The sequence below is a fragment of the Dama dama genome, chromosome 11, assembly GCF_033118175.1.
Source record: "Dama dama isolate Ldn47 chromosome 11, ASM3311817v1, whole genome shotgun sequence".
NCBI classification, from domain to species: Eukaryota; Metazoa; Chordata; class Mammalia; order Artiodactyla; family Cervidae; genus Dama; species Dama dama.
Genome location: NC_083691.1, coordinates 102,206,785 through 102,228,822, shown reverse-complemented (window position 1 = coordinate 102,228,822; position 22,038 = coordinate 102,206,785). Strand labels below are relative to the sequence as shown.

Below are 22,038 nucleotides of genomic sequence, written 5' to 3'. Positions count from 1 at the left end.
ATGGTTGCCCACTCCAGTATTCTTGCCTAGAGAATTCCACGGACAGAGGAGCCTAGTGGGCTACAGCCCATGGGGTTGCAAAGAGTCAGACATGACTGAGCAACTGACACTTTCACTTAGGGTACCTACATTTTTTTCCTACAGAAAACATGCTCATAGTCATTTTATTGAGAGTAAGAAAAATAAAAGGTATACTGAATATTTTGGTTTACAATGTAAAATAAATCAAATTGGCTATATGGAATCCTCTGGTTCTAGCAGTAAAGATATTTTGCTTACCTAGAGAAAAAGAAAAAGCAACTGAGCCAGTACTAATAGGAACCCAATTCTCTGAGTGAATCTCAGTGAGCAATAAGTTGATCAAGAAAAGACAAGGTTCCAAACTTCTGATCAAGGGCTGGCTACATAATTTTGAGAAATGAAAGCATTTTCCCTTGCTATACGTGCAAAAATTGAGCTTCAAAATAAACTGAGACAAATCCCTAAAATAAGAGGAAAATTTCTTAGCAAGCTGAAGGTTTAACAGTTCTAACAGCAGATAACTAAAACTGTTGTACTTTATTTTCACTTGTTTGACCATGCAGCAAGTGGGATCTTAGTTCCCTGACCAGGGATAGAACCTGTGCCCCCTACAGTGGAGGCACAGTCAACCACTGGATTGCCAGGGAAGTCCCAAAGCTCTTGTACTTTTAAAGTTTAGTTAAATTACCATAAAACTATTCAAAGAACACACTTTAAAGAATTACTAATTACCAAAAATAAAAATTAAGAGAAGTTACCAAATCCAACAAATGAAACTGTTGCATACACCATCCTTCCTGTCAGAACTTAGGTGTGTACATAAATTTTTACACTTTATTAACCACAACAGAGGTAAAAAGCCAAATATAAAACTGCATGATAGGCATTTCCATTTTGTTTGATTACTTTCATAACTACCACTTTATGCATAAATAATATGCATTAAACATTTTAAAACTCATTTTCCCTACATTGTACCATTTTATTCAAGCTTATGTGGTTTAACAGTCCTTCTCCAACAGATACACATCATCTGAAATGGCTTCAAAGATCACTTAAAAATGCTGAAAAATTAACACAAACTTTTACTGTAACAAAGCATCTCGAGCTTTAATATGCATGTGACTCATCAATGGAATCCTGTTAAAAAGCAGATTTAGATTCAATAGGTCTGGTATACGCGTAAAATTCTGGTCCAAAGACAACACATGAAAAGCAAGGGGCTTCCCTGGTGGCACAGAGGTAAAGAATCCACCGGCCAGTGCAGGAGACACAGGGTTAATCCATGATCCAGGCAAATCCCACATGTCATGGAGCAACTAAGCCCATGTACCACAAGTATTAAGCCTGCCCTCTGGAGACCCAGAGCCCGGAGACTACCGAAGCCCATGTGCCTAGAGCTCATGCTCTGCAACAAGAGAAGCCTGGACACCGAAACCACTGCAATTAGAGAAAAGTCTGAGCAGCAACCAAGACCCAGTACAGTCAAAAACAAATAAATAAAATTATGTAAAGAAAAGTTTACAGCAGTTGTCAGACTTAACTAGTACCACTACTTGGTAACATTTACTTTCATACAAAAAAACCTAGTAAAAAATGTTCTCTGAAAGGTCGATGAATGTGACATTCATACAGATTTCTAAAGTATTAAAGACTATTAAATATATATTATACTCACAAAATTATCAGAAGTAGCAGGTTTAGCTGTTCCATTGGAAACTGTTTTTGAGGCTCTTAATTTTATTCCTTCAGCTGTAATGAGAAACATTATAGAAATACATAAAATTATAAAATAATAACATTTTCCTCTGTAGCCTCACATTTAATAACTCTATAAAGAGACTTCTAATTTCAAAAACCTATTATATTGGAATTAATTTGGCACTAGTAAAAGACAACAAACTGGTTCCAAATCAGGAAAGGAATATGTCAAGGGTGTATATTGTCACCCTGTTTATTTAACTTATATGCAGAGTACATCATGAGAAATGCTCAACTGGAGGAAGCACAAGCTGGAATCAAGATTGCCGGGAGAAATATCAATAACCTCAGATATGCAGATGACACCACCCTTACGACAGAAAGTGAAGAGGAACAAAGAGCCTCTTGATGAAAGTGAAGGAGGACAGTGAAAAAGTTGGCTTACAGCTCAACATTCAGAAAACAAAGATCATGGCATCCAGTCCCATTACTTCATGGCAAATAGATGGGGAAACAGAAGAAACAGTGACAGACTTTATTTTGGGGGGCTCCAAAATCACTGCAGCCATGAAATTAAAAGACGCTTGCTCCTTGGAAGAAAAGTTATGACCAACCTAGACAGCATATTAAAAAGCAGAGACATTACTTTGCCAACAAAGGTCCATCTAGTCAAGGCTATGGTTTTTCCAGTAGTCATGTATGGATATGAGAATTGGACCATAAAGAAAGCTGAGCGCTGAAGGATTGATGCTTTTGAACTGTGGTGTTGGAGAAGACTCTTGAGAGTCCCTTGGACTGCAAGGAGATCCAGCCAGTCCGTCCTAAAGATCAGTCCTGGGTGTTCATTGGAAGGACTGATGCTGAAGCTGAAACTCCAATACTTTGGCCACCTGATGTGAAGAGCTGACTCACTGGAAAAGACCCTGATGCTGGGAAAGATTGAGGGCAGGAGGAGAATGGGATGACAGAAGATGAGATGGTTGGATGGCATCACCAACTCAACGGACAGAGTTTGAGTAAACTCCGGGAGTTGGTTGAGGACAGGGAGGCCTGGCATGCTGCAGTCCATGGGTCACAAAGAATTGGACACGACTGAACTGATTGAAAAGTACATTCTTCAAAGTGTTATTGCATTGGTAAAACAATCCGAAGCAACAACAAAATCCACTGAACAATATGTGCTGATTTATTTCTGGACTCTTAAGTTTTCTGAAATTTAATTTTCTAATTTATTAATTTATTTCTTGGACTTTATTTTGATACTCTGATACATCTCTATCCTTCTGCCAATACCACACTGTCTTGATTAGTATAACTTGAAATTTTTGTCTTGAAATCAGAGTAAGTCCATTAATTTCATTTTATTTAGACGTAATTCCCACACCATAAAATGTACCATTTTGAAGGATACACATCTGTGGATTTCAGGACAGTTACAGAATTATGCAATCATCACCACTATTAATTTCAGAAGCTTTACATCACCATCTCCCATACCCATTAGCAGTCACTCTCAACTCACTCCTTCCACCAGCCCCTAGCAGACACTAATCTATTTTCCATCTCCATGGATTGATCTATTCTGGACTTTTCACGTAAATAGCATCATATAACATACAATCCTTCATAATTTGTTTCTTTCACTTAGCATACTGATTCAAGATCTACGCTGTAACTACAAGCACGGTTAGGCTCTTCCAGATCTTTTGTATTTCCATATATATTTTAAAGGGCTTCTGTGGTGGCTCAGTGGTAAAGAATCCGCCTGCCAGTGCAGGAGACACAGGTTCAATCCTTGGGTCGGGAAGATTCCCTGGAAAAGGAAATGGCAACCTACTCCAGCATTCTTGCCAGGGAAATCCCATGAATAGAGGAGCCTGGCAGGCTACAGGCCAAGAGGTTGCAGAGTTAGACATGACAACAAAAACATATTTTAAATCTGCTTAACCATTTTTTTTAAAGTTAGCTAGACTTACAATTGGGATTGTACTGAATCTATTACACATATCAATTAGGGAAGGGATGGGTTAATAATATTGAGCTACAATTCATAAGCATGTTAAAGCTCTACATTTACCTATTCTATAATTTCTCTTGGCGTTGTTTTGTATTCTTCAGTGCAGTTTTGCACATTTTTTCCATTAAATTTATTCTTAAATATTTTATTTTTGAAGCTATTGTAAATCATATTTTAAATTTCATTTTAAAATTATTTCCAGTTGGTATGCAAAAAAAAACAACTAATTTCTGTGTATTGGACATACATCTTATGACTCTGTTTTATTCAGTTATTAGTTCTACCGTGTTTTTTCTTTTTCTATAGATTTCTTAGGATTTTCTACATACATAAACTTGCTGTCTACCAATACAAACCGATTTCCTTCTTTCCACACTTTATGCCTTTTGTATTCTTCGGGCTGGTTTGTGGGCTTTGCCTTTCTGCACCAGCTGGGACCTCCTGTTCTGAAGCTGAGTCAAAGTGATGAGCAGTTATCTTTGTACCTGGTTTCCAGTCTTGGGAGAAAATTCACCATTTCACCACTAAGTATGATTTCAGGTGTGGAGTTTTTTCATACTGTTCTGTAATTTGTTTGCTAAATGGGTTGCTTTTATATAAAAAAAAAAAATGAATAGGTATCACTGAACTCTGTGATACGTCTTTCTGTACCTATTGAGATAATTATGTCATTTTACTTCCTTATTCTTTACATGAATTACACTGATTGATTTCCAAATGTTAAAACAGCCTTGCAACTCTGGAGTAAAATCCACTTGACAATAGTGACCTTTCAATACTGTGCTAGATTTTATTTACTCATTTTTTTTTTTTATCTGTGACTTTGTTTTTTAATTCTTAAGCCTTATGATCAGAGAGTTTACAAATTTGAGCTAATGATATAGCCCCTCTAATCCTCCTAATGAGTTGGCAAAAGCACGATTACCAATCACCAATATACAAGTAGTTCTACAGTTGCATTTCTGAATTCCTGTTAAAAAGACAACCCTGAATTATAACTTAGTCTGACTTTGTGAAGAATTAACAAGCAAAGTTCGTTAACATATCCTGTCACAGTGAATTTTAAAAGCATCTGATCTTAAAGATCATCTACAAAATGTGAGGTGCTAAATACTCTTTATTTGATGCTATACATAAACCACACTAAAATGCCTTTCATTAAATAAAAGGCTAAATTTTAGATAGAGAATTTTAATTAAATTGGCATAGTTTATAAAACCAAAAAGATAAAGTGAAATTTGTCAGTGTATTTTCAATTCTTGCCTTAACAGGCTAATGAACACAACTTCAAACACATCTGAATCCTCCTCTGTTCTATGAGACAGTGAAGGGACCTTTTCAGTATTTAAATATATTAATATAACCAGTTATAGAAATCTAAATATAAAAACAATCTCTTATAGGGTTTGAGAAGGAATGCACCATCTCCCTAAGAAGTTTAATATTCCTTATTCAAGTTCAATCTTCTCTTTAGAATGGGAAAAGTGATAGTACTTGTTGAACCGGAATTACTATCAAAATTAAAAAAGCTGACCATATTTGTTTAGCCACAAACCAATCTTATTTAAATCAGGACTGTCCAACAGAATTATTCCATCAGCCGTTCATGATCTGAATTCTAGTGTGTGAGATCAATTTAAATATGGTACACATAAAAAGTCATGAGACACTTCTGTTTCATAATAAATAAGGCAGTGGCCAACTATTACTCATCGGTAGCTTTTTTGAGATAAGCTATCAAGTCCTCCCTCTCTCCCTTCTTCTTAATGCCAGCAAAGATCATCTTTGTTCCAGGGATGTACTTCTTGGGATTCTCCAAGTACTCCATCAGCGTCTCCTCTCCCCAGGTGATACCTTTGTTCTTGTTGGCATCTGTGTAAGAGAATCCAGCAGCCTGACCCGTCTTTCGTCCAAACAGACCATGGAGGTTTGGCCCAGTCTTGTGCTTGCCTCCCTTTTCCACAGTATGGCACTGGGCACACTTCTGAACAAAAATCTTCTTGCCCTTCTCAACATCACCCATTTTTAAATCGTTCTTTCTCTGGATGCGACCGAGAAGTTCCCGCTCGCAAGCCGAACGCCCCGCTTTCTACTCATGTTTTTAAAGAAATATTATGTCTCTACTCATGAGTGATATTGGTCTGTAACTTTTTCTTTTTTGTCTTTGTTAGATTTTGGCATTTGAGTTGTGCCGGCCTCATAAAATACATTAGGAAGTATTCCTACTGTCTCTATATTCTGAAAAATTTGTGTAAGATTAGAATGTTTCTTCCTTAAGTATCTGAAGGTTAGTTAAGTCATTTGGGTCTGGTGCTTTATGGGAAGATTTTAAACTTCAATCCAGTTTCCTTAAGAGATAAACGGCTATTTCAATTTAGTGGCATAGGGTTAGATTAGGGTAGTTTCTTAAGTGTATTTTTCAAGGAATTTGTTCATTTTATCCAAATGCCCAATTTCTTCATAATATCCCCTTACCTACTTTCTTACTGTAATAATGTCTTATCTATTTTTCCAATGTTGGAAATTTGTCTTGCTATATTGTTGGTCTCTATTTCTGGTTTAGATCACCTAGAGGCGAATCCATTTTTATTAATCTTTTCTAAAAGAAACTACATTTGGCTTTGTTGATTTTCTCTCTTTCCCTGTTTTCTATTTCACTGATGTAGACAGTTAACTTTATTATTTCCTTCCTTCTAACTACTCCAGTTTAATTTATCACTGTTTTACTAGCTTCTCAAGATGGAAACATATCATCACTGATTTTATATGTTGTTTTTTTCCCTTGGTAATATAGACACTTAGAGCTATTAATTTTCTACCAATTGGTTTAGTTGCATCCTATAAAATGTGATGTTATGCTTTTATTATTTATTATGAAATACTTTTTATTATTCCTTCGATCCATGAGTTATTTAGAAATGTATTATTTAATTTCTAAACATTTGATTATTTTGTAGATATACTGTTATGCATCTAACTTAATCACTGTGACCATAAACACACTCTGTGACTGCAACCACTGAAATATGTGGAGACATTTTTAACAGTCACTTACATGGGTTATTTTATGTAATGCAGACTTGAACACTTATTCTTCAGTTGCTAAATGTAATGGTCTATAAATATCAATCAAATCAATAAGGTCAATGGCCTTATTCAGTTCTTGTACATTGTTACACATATGTCTTCATGTCTTATTAATCACTGAAGAGAAAGTGTTAAAATATCAACTGATTTGTATCTTTCTTTAGAGCTTCAAAATTCATGAACCAAAATTTGATAGAACTGTCATTGGATATATATACATTTAGGACTACCATGTCTCCTTGATAAATTCATCGTTTTATCATAAAGAAGTGACACCACACAGCCACACTAGCTTTCCAATGCTTAGTGTTTCCATGGTTTATCTTTTTCCATACTTTCAACCTTTCTGTGACATTTTTGAGGTGTCTCTTGTAAACATCACACAGCTGAGTTTCATATAGTTTTTTAAACAATCTGACAATCTCTTCCTATTGAGTATTTAGTCCACTTGCATTTAATTATCAAAATAGGTGACTTAAGTCTATTTTGCTTTACTATTCAAATTGCACTTTGCTTTACTACTTTACTAAGAACTATAATACAATACTGATTTCATTTACTTCATGTCTACTATGTTATAAATCTCACGTTATTACTTTTGCTACAAAAAGCTAGCTGACTTTTAAAGACTTTAAAAAAATAGTGACTTTTCATGCTCCTCCACGCACGTACTATCTTCAGTGCTCTGCCTTCAGTCAGTTTCATTTTTGTCTCTTGATCAATTTTGGAAATTTTCCGGCCAATATTTTTTCAAATATTCTTTATGCCTCATTCTCTCTTCCTCTTCTAGAGCTCAATTATGTACCTGTTAGACTGCTTAATACTGTCTTTCTGGTCAGAGAAGTCAGTTCACTTTGTTTCTAGCCTTTTGTCTCTGGTTTTCAGCTTGAAAAATTTCTTTTGCTTTGTCTACAAATGCTATTACTTGGTTGTATCCAATTTACTGGTCTACTGTTAATCCTATTTCATGAATTTACTTCAGATATTCTGCTTCCCTGGTGGCTCAGAGGGTAAAGCGTCTGCCTGCAACACGGGAGACCCGGGTTCAATCCCTGGGTTGGGAGGATCCCCTGGAGAAGGAAATGGCAACCCACTCCAGTATTCTTGCCTGGAGAATCCCATGGACAGAGGAGCCTGGTAGGCTACAGTCCACAGGGTCACAAAGAGTTGGACACAACTGAGTGACTTCACTTCCACTTTCTTTCCAATATTCTATAGTTAGTATTTTTATTTGGTTCCTGTTCTTTTCTCCTGAAATTTCTCTTGCCTTCATCAATCTATTCCTATAGATTCTTTGTTGCTGTTGTTCAGTCGATAAGTTGTGTCCGACTCTTTGTGACCCCATAGACTGTAGCATGCCATGCTTCCCTATCCTTCACCATCTGCCAGAGTTTTATCTAACTCACGTCCATTGAAACAGTGATGCCTTCCAACCATCTAATCTTCTGTCACCCCCTTCTCCTCTTGCCCTCAATCTTTTCCAGCATCAGGGTCTTTTCCAATGAGTCAGCTCTTTGCATCAGCTGGCCAAAGTACTGGACCTTCAGCTTCAGCGTCAGTCCTTCCAATGAATATTCAGAGTTGATTTCCTTTAGGATGGACTGGTTTGATCTCTTTGCTATCCAAGGAACTCTCAATAGTCTTCACCAGCACCACAGTTTGAAAGCACCACAGATTCTTTAACATATTTATAACAATTATTTTTAAAGTCTTTCTTGTTTTTTTTTTTTTTTTTTTAAGTCTTTCTTGTTAATTGTAACATCTGGGCCATTTCTAGATCACTATTGACTGATTTTTCCCTTAACGATGGGTCACAGTTTCCAGTTTCATTCCCTGTCTAGTAATTTATCATTGTATATGGGATATTGAGAATGGTATCTTATAGATTCTGGACTCCCTTATCTCTGAGAAGTGTTTTCTCCCAGAAGGCATTCAGATTATGGCTGGATCACTTTAATCTTTGGGGGACATGCTTTCAGATTTTATTGGGGTTTATTTCAGTTTAGCTCTAGTCCTAGGGTAAATTTCAGTGGCCCCAGACTGTGTGGTCTTTATTTCTAAGGAGTAGCCCTTCTGGGGTTTTAATGGAAAGCCCAAGGGGTTTACCCAAGCACTTTAACTTGTTGATATTTGAATTTCAAACTGCAGTGGGCATGTGCTGAAATTTCTGTTCTGCTTCTTAGCCAAACAGCTATTGTTTTCCCCCTTGCCTTTTGGAGTCTCAATGCCCCTTTCAGGCATCAGACAAGATTAGAGAGACTTTTTAAAGACTGTGGAATTTCTTCCTTTGTGGCTCTCTTTTCTGGATTTCTTCTCTCAATTTCCAGGCATTCTTACAGCCCCAAGCTTTACTCCCCAACTCCTTGCATCAGTGAGATTACGCCTATCAGCTTGAGCTCTAGCCTGTCTCATTGACTGGTCACACACTCTGGACAAAAGCTCTATAAATGTGGAACTTATTAAGTGCGGCTCTTTTCTTTCAACAGTCAAAGTTCCTCCAGTTTCTGCCTGCCTTTCATTGCTCTCCAGTGCCTTTAAACAATTAATTAAAAAAAAATTCTGTCCAGAGTTTATTCTAGCTATCAGCAGGAAGACTATCCAATACAATTCATTCCATCATTATTGGAGCCAGAACCAACACACTGAATTTTAATATCTCTGCTGTGAAAAATTTAGCAATCATCATTAAGAAGATCAATATTATTTGGGAGCTAAGTACAGTACATACCAAATCAGTCTTGTGGAAAACAAGTGTACCGACTTCAATACTTAGACATGAAGAGCAAACAAAAGCTCCAACTACATTAACAATCTGGAAAATTTCATCACTGACTCTTCTTCTTGTGACTGTCTACTGTAACAGAGCTTTCCTCAGATACAGTCTTAAAAATATTTTACAGGAAAAAAAGTGTTGCTGACCTTTCATCACAGGTAGAGACACAATATTTCTTTGTTACAACAGATACAGTGGTTATTTAGTAAGGAAACATATTACTCACTTAAATTTTCAGATGTTACCATGAATTCTTCAATTTCATCATCAGAATCATCTATTAAAGGCATGAAGGCATATCTAAATAAAAAACAAGGAGTAGTTTTACTAGTGTATTTAAACCTGTTCAATGTTCAGTTTACACCCAAAACAGTCATTCCAGGGACCCCTCTTCCCTCTTCCTGCAGGGAGACCCCTTTCTTCCCCCTTATATCTCTCTTCTTTTACTGTCTTCCTTTTGTTATATTTGTCTCCCCACCTGACTGTATACCTCTTAACAGCAATGACTACTTCTCTTGTTGCTATAAATGCTTTTCTAACATTGTAGCAGAAGATGAACAAAATCCTTGCCCAACTATGTAAGGTACCTCTGATTATTTGCTGATGGTCTCCACAAAAACATTATTACAATAAGAATAAGTGAGAAAAGGAAGCTCCAAAATGCATCATCAACCCAGCGTTCCATCCAATCCTATAACAAGGATGATTCAAACAGGAAAAGTTAATTTTTGATAAACAGATTTCCCACTGAAATAGTATATAATGACAAGTATAATGAAATCTTTCCAACCAGTAAGTCTTCCAAAAAAATGAGCAGATGTTTTTTCAAGAAACCTAAAAACTAAGAAATTCTATCTTAAAATCCATATTAAAGCTTAGTTGAGCCTTATAATCAATCCAATGAATAAAACCTTAACAAATTAAACAGCATCATGAAAAGAATTAGAGCTGAAAAGGGCTTCAAAGGTCAATTAATTTATTTTCTAAACAAGAAGAGTTTCTTCTCTCCTGAAATTTTCCTTAAGGCAGCAAAAGTTCAGGGTTTTCACAGGGCTCTTTATAATTATATAGAACCAGCAAGATCAAACCAGTCAATCCTAAAGGAAATCAACCCTGAATATTCATTGGAAGGACTCATGCTGAAGCTGAAGCTCCCATACTTGGGCCACCTGATTGGAAGAGGTGACTCATTGGAAAAGACCCTGAGGCTGGGAAAGAATGAGGGCAGGAGAAGGGGAGCACCGGAAGATGAGATGGTTGGAAGGCAGCATCGACTCAAAGGGCATGAGTTTGGGCAAACTCTGAAAGATGGTGAAGGACAGGGAAGCCGGGCATGCTGCAGTCCATGGGGTCGCAGAGTCAGACTTGGCGACTGAACAACAACCAATGTAGAACTAGAGGCTATTTCCAAATCAAGAAATCCCCAAAAGGGACTTTTATATTTTCAGTCCAAGAAATATATCTTCTAACTAGAGAATCCAAGGAGAATACTCCTGAATGTTCATGATGAGTATACTATAAACATGTATAAAATCCTAGAAATATGTCAAGCTTAAGATTTAGAATCTCACTTAGATACAAAGCAACCCAATCACACTATGTGTTAAGATTTAGAATCTCACTTAGATACAAAGCAACCCAATCACACTATGTGCTGGAAGAAAACGATTTCCTGTTACCTTGGACTATTCAGGGAGAGGATTCCTTTTCAGAATACAACAAAAGAAGCTGAGAAAAGGGTGTAATTGGAAATGGAGATTTAGGAGGAACTTTGTTTCAGACTCGTTTAAAGGAGACAAATGTTTTTCTAATCCTGCACAAAATAATTCCAAGTAAATGGAATATCTCTACTACACTTATCTTGGTCTACAAACACAAACTAAACTCTTCAAACTTATACAAAATAGAACAGTACAGTTAAAAATGAAAATTATTTACACAGGAAGATTATACTTACTGATTGACATTTTGCAAACCTAAATGTCTTAGTTGTCCACACCATAAACACTACAGATGCTGAAACACACCAAAAAAAAAAAAAAGTCAACCTCTGAAGGAACATATACAATACTAAAATAATTTATTATAAAAGAAAAATCAGATAACTTACCCAGTATGGCAAAGATCAGGGTATTTGTAAAGTGCCTGTATAAAGAAAATTTTACTGTGTTCTTTCTTAGCCTGAGTGTCTTCATAGTTTGTGCCAAACTTATAAAAATGTGAAAAAGAGTTAAGGAAAAAATTTTAAATAAAAATACATAGTTAAGATTAAAAAACAAAATAAGAATCTTCTGCTACATTTCCAAAACTACTGCTACACAGAGTTCCTATAATTTAAAACTAATAAAAACACAGAAAATGTCTTTTCCACTAATGTATAATCACGATAGTAATTTTATTAAAGATTTTGTTGAACAATTTACCACTGTCTAAACTAAGTAAACAAACTTCAAGGAAAAAGAATGTAAGGGACAAGACCTGTGCTGTGTTCCTTCAATGCCAAGTTCTCGAAACACAGGACAGAGCAGGACACAGACTAAACGCTAGGTCCCCCTTGGGCCAGACGCACTTCTCAGATGCCATCAGGACAAACCACTTGGCTTGTGGTTTTCTGTCTCCGTTTCTTTCTTATTTTTTTGTTTCTGGTCTATTCTCATTCTACCCTCTGAATGATCATAATTAAGAAGTTAAGTCAAGAAGTCAAGAAGTTTTTTTATAAATTAAAAAAAAAATGAAATGTATCAAGTAAAACAAATCTGGACTTAGGTAAGGACTTTATTCAAGAGATTACTGCAATATGGAGAATATTCTGACTGTAAGATCTGTGGGCGTCCCAAAGGTCAGGCAGGGAAGAGCTTTGCTTCTTTTACTGTTGTTGTTGCTTAGTTGCCAAGTCGTGTCCGACTCTTATGCGATCCCATGGACTATAGCCGGCCAGGCTCCTCTGCCCATGGGGTTTTCCAGGAAAGAATGCTGGAGTGGGTTGCCATTTCCTTTTCCAGGGGATCTTCCGGACCCAGGGATCAAACCTGCATCTCTGGCATTGGCAGGCGGGTTCTTCACCACTAAGCCACCAGGGAAGCCCTCTGCTTTTGTAAGGAGGTGTAAATAGGACTCGAGAGTGGCAGGTGTGGGAAGGGGGTGGCCTGACGGGCCAGTTGCTTAGGGTTATGACTTTCCTTGAGGCCTGTAGGTTATCAGGAAGGGCTGTGAAAGAGGGCTGTGGGTGGATGAAAGCTCAGGGACCTGGGGGAAGAAGGCTTAGTCAGTCTGGTGCAGTCTGACATTTTGTCCAGATTAGCCAATAGGTACATACACAGGTTTGTGTCTGGCTTTGTTGTAAGTAAACAAGGGAACACCTGGGAATCTCACTGAAGTCCCATGGGGAAAGGCAGCTTTTGGTGTTAATAGTAAATAAGCCTTTTCCCAAACACGAACGGGTGGAGGCTGTCTCAAGCATGGCTATCTTCCAGGAGCACAGGACTCAGGTAAAAAGCGACATCGTCAGATACGAAGAAGCAGAGAGGCCTGTCCACTGGCTCCTTGGCAGTGAGGCTGTGATCAAGCCAGAGCTCTGCAAACATGAGCAGCTTTCTCTGCAGCCCGCCAAGCCCTGTGCAGGGATGACCCACTGAACATACATCACAGAGCTGAGCAAAGGGGCATGGAAGTGCCACATTTTAGATTTATTTATGCCTCCTCTTTAAATTCCCGATACTTCATTAATCAAAAAATTCATTTTAGCCTTTTCAATTTTTCTGTGTTCCGTCGCTTCAGTCATGTCTGACTCTTTGCGATCTCAAGGACCCATAACCTGCCAGGCTCCTCTGTCCATGGGATTCTCCCAACAGGAATACTAGAGTGGGTTGCCATGCCTTCCTCCAGGGGATCTTCCTGACCCAGGGATTAAACCTGTGTCTCCTGCATTGCAGGCAAGTTCTTTACCACTGATGCGAAGAGCTGACTCATTGGAAAAGACCCTGATATTGGGAAAGACTGAGGGCAGGAGGAGACGAGGGAGACAGAGGATGAGATGGTTGGATGGCATCACCAATTCAATGGACATGAATTTGAGCAAACTCTGGGAGATGGTGAAGGATGGGAAGTCTGGTGTGCTGCAGTCCATGGGGTCACAAAGAGTTGGACACAATTTAGCGAATGAATAACCACAAATGACCCATTAAGTTGCAACAGAAGATCAATTTCTATCAGAACACAATTCAACCAATTAAGGTTGCTGTCAGGACTTACAGAGATGGAAATACACATTATTCAATAAACACGATCAAGACCGAATACTTTTAAAGCAGTAATGAAAGCACGCAGGCCCCACCATCCTGACAGGAGAGTCACCTTGCTGCTGCCGTGGTTGGAAAAGGATATCCACCAGCACAAGCCAGAGTCAAGGAGAGACAGAGGGAGGCTGGCCAGAAGCACAAGGTCAGAGTCATTTGCCTGCAGCAAAAGAGCAAAACAAAAGAAATAAAACAAGCAGGAAGAGAGAGGCAGGAGGCAACAGCTTTTTAGCATTTTCAGGCTACTTTTTCTATTACTGTAGGTAAAATCAGATTCTTACAGAAGCAGCTAGATTAGGTTCATCGAAAGCAAAGGAAGCATGGTCATGATTCCAGCACTTGATTCTATCAGGACATGGTCCTGCTTCTTTGCTTGCCATTGGTAATCATTTAGGAAACCCACTACCTCTGTGTACAGAGAAAGTGGACTTTTCTTCTTAGTAATGAAAACTACTAAACAGCAATCTAAGAGCAGACATCAGAAATTCAGGTTGAACTTCCTTTTCTCTCACCATAAAATGCAAACCAAGAGAATTTCAATTTCTGGATTATCTTTACAACTTTGATCTCTAACATCTTTATTAAAAATATCAATAACTGAGCAAGCTAAATCTTTCCCCTTATTTTCTGTATCTCCCCGCCTGAATCTGGCTCATGACGTGTTGGACCAAAGCCAAAGTTGTCCATAAAGGTGGCAAGTTACCCTCATTCAAATCCAGATGGAATTAAAGTGTTTATAGCCACTTTTCTCTGGAATTTTTTGCCAATTTGCATGACTGTGTGTTTTTCCCAATGAACTACCTTGTGGGTGGCTAAGAGCAAGAATTCTTTGAAACACACATCTGTAAATGACCAGTAGAAAAGATAACATAGGTTTTTAAAATGCAAAGTCTGTAGCTCAAGTAGTTGATGGAGGAACATATGCTCCCTCACATAAGCATACCCAAGCTTAGAAATAAGACAATTCCAAACCAAACAGATATCTTAAGCTCATTTTCTAAACATGCAATGACAGCAGAGAAGACACGAAGGTTAGCGATGGTAATGCTGAGCCCCACTAGCAGCTAGTTTGCGTGTGTGCTCAGTTGCTCAGTCGTGTCCAACTCTCAGTGACCCCATGGACTCTACCCTACCAGACTCCTCTGTCCACGGGATCCTCCGGGCAAGAATACTGGAGCAGCTTGTCATTTCCTCCTCCACGGGATCTTCCTGCCCCAGGGATCAAGCCCGAGTCTCCTGCATTGGCAGGCGGATTCTTTACCACTGAGCCACCAGGGAAACCCAGTAGCTAGTTCACCTCCCCTGCAGTTCTGCTTGTCCAGGTCCCAGGGTAAAGTCTTAGTCTCTGGACCGCAGGTCCTCTGACGCTTTATTTGAAAAGTCATCTTGAGTTCTCTCTTAGAAGATTTCATCATGCCATTCACCTGTGCTGCTTCAACTCCTTGATATTTTCTGCCTTCGGAGAACTCTAAACTCTTAAGCATGTCCTTCTCTCTTTCCCTTCTGGCCCCACCTTCTAAGATTCTCCCACACAAGGCGCTTACAGGCAAGCTGGTTTGAGGTATTCTGCCACTGTCTCTATATTTTCTTGCTCCCAACGATTTGGTCCCCTCATATCTTCTCAGAATGCTTTCCCCCCAGTTCTTTTCCTGTGCATGCATGTCATTCGTGTCTGACTCTTTGCGATCCTACGGACTGTAGCCCACCAGCCTCCTCTGTCCACAGGATTTCCCAGGCAAGAATACTGGAGTGGGTTGCCATGCCCTCCCCCAGGGGATCTTCCCAACTCAAGGATCGAACCTGCATCTCTTACGTCTCCTGCACTGGCAGGCGGGTTCTTTACCACTAGTGCCCCCTGGGAAACCCTAATTCTTTTCCTAGTAAATTCCCATTTGTCCATGCAGTCTCAATTTAAATGTCACCATCTCCCTGAAATCTTTCTGGACTGTCAGGCTGCAATTAATTCCTCTTTCCTGTTTGCACAGCACCTCTGTAAAATGGCAATTACTATTGTATGTTGCTTCCTAGTTAAGTATTTGTCTCCTCTACCTGATTCCTCAGTATGTTCATTTAAGTTTGCTAAACTAATAGAAAAAAATAAAGATATTTTTTAATTGAGGAATTGTTACTTTTTCATCTTCAACTACATTCCTATAACGCATAACTATATTTCTCTCTGGTATTATTACAAATTAAAAATAATATGATTTTGATGACACAACAATTTTAGGACACAGTAAAGGATATGAACCATACAAAAATGGAGTCAATAACTGCTAAAATAATGTCACCAAGGACAACAGCTAAATGGTTAGAACCCTGAAAGAGAAAAATAAGGAAAAAATCTGAACGTAAAAGTTTCATTATAATAATTATCATCTGATGAAGAAAAACAGTTTATCTCCTCATCATTTTACAAAAGGCTATATAAAAGATTTTTTTGCCTAACAGAATTGTATTTGAGCACATGGTATTTATCTGTTTCAGCAGCTACAAATGTTAGTTTGTCATCAGCCTGTCTAGTGATAATGTAAAAATGCTATTATGGAGTGGCAAATAAAACACAGCATGTCCCACCCAACTCAGGTCAACCATTTCTCTCTCTGCCCTCTTCTGACCAAACCTGCAGCCACGGCTCCTAAAGCAATGGGCTCCTCCTCTTCCCCCCGCAAGTGAAAGGATGTGAAAAAGGTAAAATAAGGAAAAGGAACTGCAACCACAGACTGGATGCATACTCTACTCAAGAGCTGACAGAGAATCACACCCAAAACTGTCACATATAAGATACTGACCATGTCAAATTTTAAAGAAACACATCATCTATCCGTGGAATGTTTATCCTCCTTTCTATTTTCTTCCCAGCAAAGATAAGCTTTTATGAATTATATATGTAAATAGAAAGTTCTTCACTATTATGTAAAAGTAATAATAAATGCACCTTTCAAGGAGTCAGAGATGAAGAGAACAGGTGTCTCTACCCAGAATGCGCGTATGTCAAAGACACTGGAAGAAGGGTGAGGTTTTTAACATTACTGGACAAATGCCCGGCTTTAAAACATCAGATCAAGCTATGTGAAGTAAGCGTATGTGGCAACATACAGATTATTCACTCTGTGCACAACGGTCTGATTTCAGTATCTAACCCAAAAGACGTTTTGAGTAAAAATTACACAGTTCTCTGGATCAAACAAAAATATAAAAAGCTCCTTAATCACTAAGTCATCAAACATATTACTAAGGAAAACCAAGAGCTAGACATCTAGGGGTCTTTGCAGATACAAACACTCGCTCTTCTCTGGGGTAAACTACTGCTGCCCTGGCTGCCAGAGCCATTTCTTCCTAGAACACTGCCTCGTCCTGGTTCCTCCAGAAGTGGGGCCACTGAGTGCCCTCAATACTGAGCCCACCAGAGTCAGGGAAATGGACAACTACCTGACACTTAAAGGAGCGATGACACGTAATGTCTGCACACACAGAAGGTAAAATTAACTTTCTGCTCACTTACACATGTTTAAACGAAGGGTTAAGGAAGAAATGAACGTGTTCAGACTGTGTAATGATAAAGATGAACATTTTTCAATAAAGAATAGCCATGAACACTTTTGAGATGGGACTATTAATAATTCCTAGGATGATACCAGGTGGTGCCTTCATAATCATATCATTTTAAAAAGTGCTCTGGTTAGCCTTTTACTTTCAGGACATATAAAAAAAAAGAAATAGTCCACAGGGTGCGGGAGGGGGTACTCAAAATTGGGCCTTTTTCACAAATTTCCTATCTTTAAAAATTCATCTCAGGAGATAAGAAAGTAAAATCGAATTTCACAGCAACAACAAAAAAAGTGCAAGTGGAATGATGCAGTTTTTACCCCAATGACTCTCATCACGCCTTCAACAGCCGCAAAGATAAAATAAAGAACCCCTAATCCAATGACCCGGTGCATGACGGTTCCTAGACGAGGCCTAGAATGAGGAGGAGGAAACAGGAAAAAAGAAAAAGATAAGTAAAACGCATCTGAGTACAGTAACTGGCCCCGTTTCCAACACCAAGGACGTCACCATCCAATCACATCAGTCAGCTCCTACCATAGAGGGATTCTGTTTAAAACAGGATTAATCCCCGGGAACAAGGCAGAAACAGGCTCAGGAAAAATAGGCCTCCTTCTCTAGGACTTGAAACTGTATCGATGCCTGTGAAACAACATTTAAAACAAAACCTGTTTGTTTATGGCTGCACTGGGTCTTTGTTGCTGAGCGTGGCTTTCTCTCGCTGCAGAGAGCAGGGGCTCCCCCTAGTGGCGTGCGGGCTTCTCCCGTTGCAGAGCACAGACTCCAGGGCGTGCGGGCTCCAGCAGGTGCAGAGTGAGGGCTCCGCAGCCGCAGCTCCCGGCCCGAGCACACAGGGGCAGGAGTTGTGGGGCACGGGCTTAGCTGCGCTGCGTCACATGCAATCTTCCTGGACCAGGGATTGAACTGGTGTCCCCTGCATTGCAAGGCAGATTCTTAACCATTGAACCACCAGAGGCAACATTTCTGAGACCAGAAGATTTTGCTGCTGAAATCCAAGCAGTATAATTAACATAACCCAAGTACGATGTCTACAGAATGGATGAGAAGATTGATGAAACCTAGTAAGTGCCAACTTCGAAGGGTCACTGGCAGAACTAATCCTTTAAGTCTTTCACGAAGATACACTGTAAACCGTTCTGAGATATGTTTTGTCAGAGATAATCCACTGATTGATTCTATGAGGTGGGCAGAGAAAGAGCAGGATGTCAGGAAATCAAATCCCACCGCTTTCTCTCTCAATACCTCCAAACAAGAGTCCTAACAGACTTCAGTTTTCATTCTTCAAATTAAAAAGAATTAAAATAACAGCTTGGATTCTTTGAAAGTATAACTGAGTCAGAAATATGCAAAGATGATGGTTTTTAGCAATTGGCAATTTGAAAATAGAACTGAAATTTCTGGAATTCCCTGGTGTCTAGTGGTTAGGACTCAGCGCATGCAATGCCAAGGCCCAGGTTTGATCCCTGGTCAGGGAACTAGATCTCACATGCTGCAACTAAGAGTTCACAGGCCACAACTAAAGACCCTGCATGCCACAACTAAGACCCACCCTAGCCAATTAAATAAATAAATATTAAAAAAAAAAAAAAGATGTAACTGTGGTTCAGTGTGAAGGTTTGAGCTTCTGGGAATCAGAGTCTTAGAGAACAGACTCCTCCATGTTCACAACCAGGGAGTCAAAGATAAGAGGGAGAAAAGATCTTGATAGGATCTGCAGGGGATAGCCAGGCTTCAGACAAAAACTCTGCTGACCTGGTGTTTAATCAGAGCATGCTCTCTTACAATATCTCAAACACAATCATAATACCCAACTGTGCTGCCTAGGAAACCAGAAAATGACCTGAGCCTCAAGAATCATTTAAAATTTTCCATTATCCTTAAAGTTGATTATTCATCTAATTATAAAGTTACTGGAACTTAGGGTCTTTATTTGAGGAAAGTATAAAACAGCTGGGCTTCCCAGGTGGCACTAGTGGTAAAGAATTTGCCTGCCAATGCAGGAGAGTGGAGAGATAAGAGATGTGCTTTAGATCCCTGGGTTGGGAAGATCCCCGGAGGAGGAAATGGCAACCCGCTCCAGTATTCCTGCCTGGAGAATCCCATGGAGAGAGGAGCCTGGCAGGCTACAGTCCATGGGCTCGCAAAGAGTCAGACACGACTGAAACAACTGAGCATGCACGCATGAAACAGCCAGTGCACGGAAATCCATTAAAGGCACTTCCCTGGTGGTCCAGTGGGTAAAAATCCACTTTTCAATGCAGGGGGGCACAAGTTCAATCCCAGGCCAGGGGAACTAAGGTCCTACATGCCTCGGGCAACTAAGCCTGTGCCGCACCTAGAGAGCCCGTGCGTTCTGGAGCCCTCACCTAGAGAAGCCCACGATGCAACAAAGACCCCAAGTGCCACAACTAGGGCCTGACGCACCCAAATAATTAATTGATGAAAAAAGTTTAAGTCCCTTAAAAAACACATCCTGGCAGGTATTTCCCTCTGGGATTTTTGTTTCGATACTGAGAGGTGTCCAGCTTCACAGGGGCTATCATGGAGACGGACGCGATCACAGGGTAGAGGTGCGGGGTCTTTCCCACTTACTTTACGATGCCGTATCCCAAGCTCACGATGATCACCAGGAGGCGAGCCAGAGTCCTCTTAATCGCAGATATCAACTCCGCAAATATCAGTAACCCTTGGGCTGATGGGGAAGAAGGAAAACCATTTGCTCTGGGTCCACCTGGACGCCTGTTGCCAAGTCTACACATGTACTACGTACAACTATATTCTGACCTCAGACGAGTTAGCCACATTTAAATTTAAAGGTCATTTAAAATTAAAGGTCATCTAATCTAATGCTGTTTGCAACCTCAGTGAAGAATTCGCTCTGAATCTGATCGGCTCTATGGGGCAAGGTTTTCTCAAGCCCACCTGAAACCTGTCTCCTCGAGGCTATAAAGAACTAGACCTCTTTAGTTGTAGCAGTCACTCACTTTTGTCTGACTCTGCAACCCCATGGACTGCCAGGCTCGCTCCTCTATCCACGGAATTGTCGAGGCAAGAATACTGGAGTGAGTTGCCATTCCCTTCTCCAGCGGATCTTCCTGACCCAGGGATGGAACCCAGGTCTCCTGGGTTCTTGCAGATTCTTAACCGTCTGAACCAGCAGGGAAGCCCAGAGTCCTTTCCTGTCCTGTAAATACTTGAAAACCATAATGTTCTCAAGAGCTCTCTTTTCTCCAGGTTGCCCCCATCATTTACTGATTTCCGCTCCTACTGTGTGGTTGTCACAGGAAAAGAAACACCATGCTCCCTGCCCTTGTGAGGCCTGGACTCTGGGCAGGACAGAATGCAGCAAGAGCTGGAGGAAACACAGTCTGTGTCTCAGGACGGCAAGAACAGCGACCTACACCTCACGGGGCAGGAAAAGCTTCTCAGAAGTGACACCTACAGCAGGGTTTGAGGCTGTTGTCGCTGCTGTTTAGCTGCTCAGTTGTGTCCAACTCTCTGCAACCCCATGGACTGCAGCACGCCAGGCTTCCCTCTTCTTGACTGTCTCCCCGAGCTTGCTCGAACTCATGTCTGCTGAGTCAGTGATGCCATCCAACCATCCCATCCTCTGTCAACCTCCTTCTCCTCCTGCCTTCACTCTTTTCCAGCTTCAGGGTCTTCTACAAATGAGTCGGCTCTTCGAATCAGCTGGCCAAAGTATTGTCGCTTCAGCTTCAGTATCAGTCCTTCCAATGAATGTGCAGGGTTGATTTCCTTTAGGATGGACTGGTTTGATCTCCGTGCAGTCCAAGGGACTTGATGGAGGTGAAGGCTGAGTAGGAGTTAACTGTTCAGAGGAGGGGAAGGGGAAAAGCAAAAGAAATGGCACATGCAGAGGCATGAAGGAAGAAAGAGAAAAAGCAAAATATGCTCCAAGATGGAACCTCCCTGGCGGCTCAGTGGTTAAGATTCTGCGCTTCCACTGCAGAAGGTGTGGGTTAGATCCCTGGTCAGGGAAGTGAGATCCTGCATGCCTCACAGCATGGCTAAAAAAAATGCTGCAAGATGTGAAAGTTTGGCAGGTCTGCAGCAAGGCATGTAATAAAGAGAGGTCAAAATGAGACTGGGACAGAGGCATGGCCCATTCACCTGGGTTTTATGCCAGGCCATGAGTCCGGTCTTGCTGCTAAGGTCAATGGGAAGTCAACAACAATAAAAAAATAAGAGTGGGACTTTACTGGTGCTCCAGTAGCTAAAACTCCTCGTTCCCCAATACAGGTGGCCCAGGTTCAACCAATGGTCAGGAAACTAGATCATACAAGGAACAACTACAAGTTTGCATGCCACAGTTAAAGATCCCCACATGTTGTACAACTAAGACCCAGAGCAGCCAAATAAATAAATAAAAATAAGTCAAAAAAAAAAAAAAGAGTGAAAAATGCATTGACAAACTACAGCCTATAGGCCAAATCTGGCCTGACATGTGCTTTGTAAATAAAGTTTTATTGCAGAATGTAGCCATATCCAATTGTTGTCTGTGGCATCTTTCAGCTCCTAAGACAGTAGTTGAGAAGTTGCAACAGAGCCAACAA

General features: G+C 39.9%; 2 protein-coding genes across 5 annotated transcripts in view; both read right to left on the bottom strand.

Annotated features, from left to right (window-relative positions):
- Positions 1 to 22,038, bottom strand: part of TMEM87B (transmembrane protein 87B) — a 52,895-nt gene that overhangs the window by 7,682 nt on the left and 23,175 nt on the right. For 3 of the 4 annotated variants that reach the window (XM_061156060.1, XM_061156058.1, XM_061156059.1), the window contains 8 exons: positions 20,057 to 20,156; positions 17,764 to 17,857; positions 16,143 to 16,213; positions 11,710 to 11,819; positions 11,557 to 11,615; positions 10,187 to 10,290; positions 9,826 to 9,899; positions 1,700 to 1,773 (listed from right to left, as the gene is read on the bottom strand). In XM_061156060.1, coding sequence (XP_061012043.1) covers positions 1,700 to 1,773; positions 9,826 to 9,899; positions 10,187 to 10,290; positions 11,557 to 11,615; positions 11,710 to 11,819; positions 16,143 to 16,213; positions 17,764 to 17,857; positions 20,057 to 20,156 — 686 coding nt within the window. Of the gene's footprint in view, positions 1 to 1,699; positions 1,774 to 9,825; positions 9,900 to 10,186; positions 10,291 to 11,556; positions 11,616 to 11,709; positions 11,820 to 13,982; positions 14,055 to 16,142; positions 16,214 to 17,763; positions 17,858 to 20,056; positions 20,157 to 22,038 lie in introns of all 4 variants that reach the window. The other variant, XM_061156057.1, reaches the window with a different exon arrangement.
- On the bottom strand, positions 5,019 to 5,811 carry LOC133065236 (cytochrome c-like). The gene has a single exon (XM_061156061.1). It carries the CDS (start codon positions 5,760 to 5,762, stop codon positions 5,445 to 5,447), a length of 318 nt encoding a protein of 105 aa, XP_061012044.1. The 5' UTR covers positions 5,763 to 5,811; the 3' UTR covers positions 5,019 to 5,444.

Coding starts and splice junctions, on each gene's coding strand:
- LOC133065236 (XM_061156061.1), bottom strand. CDS start 5,762: ATGGGTGATGTTGAGAAGGGCAAGAAGATTTTTGTTCAGAAGTGTGCC.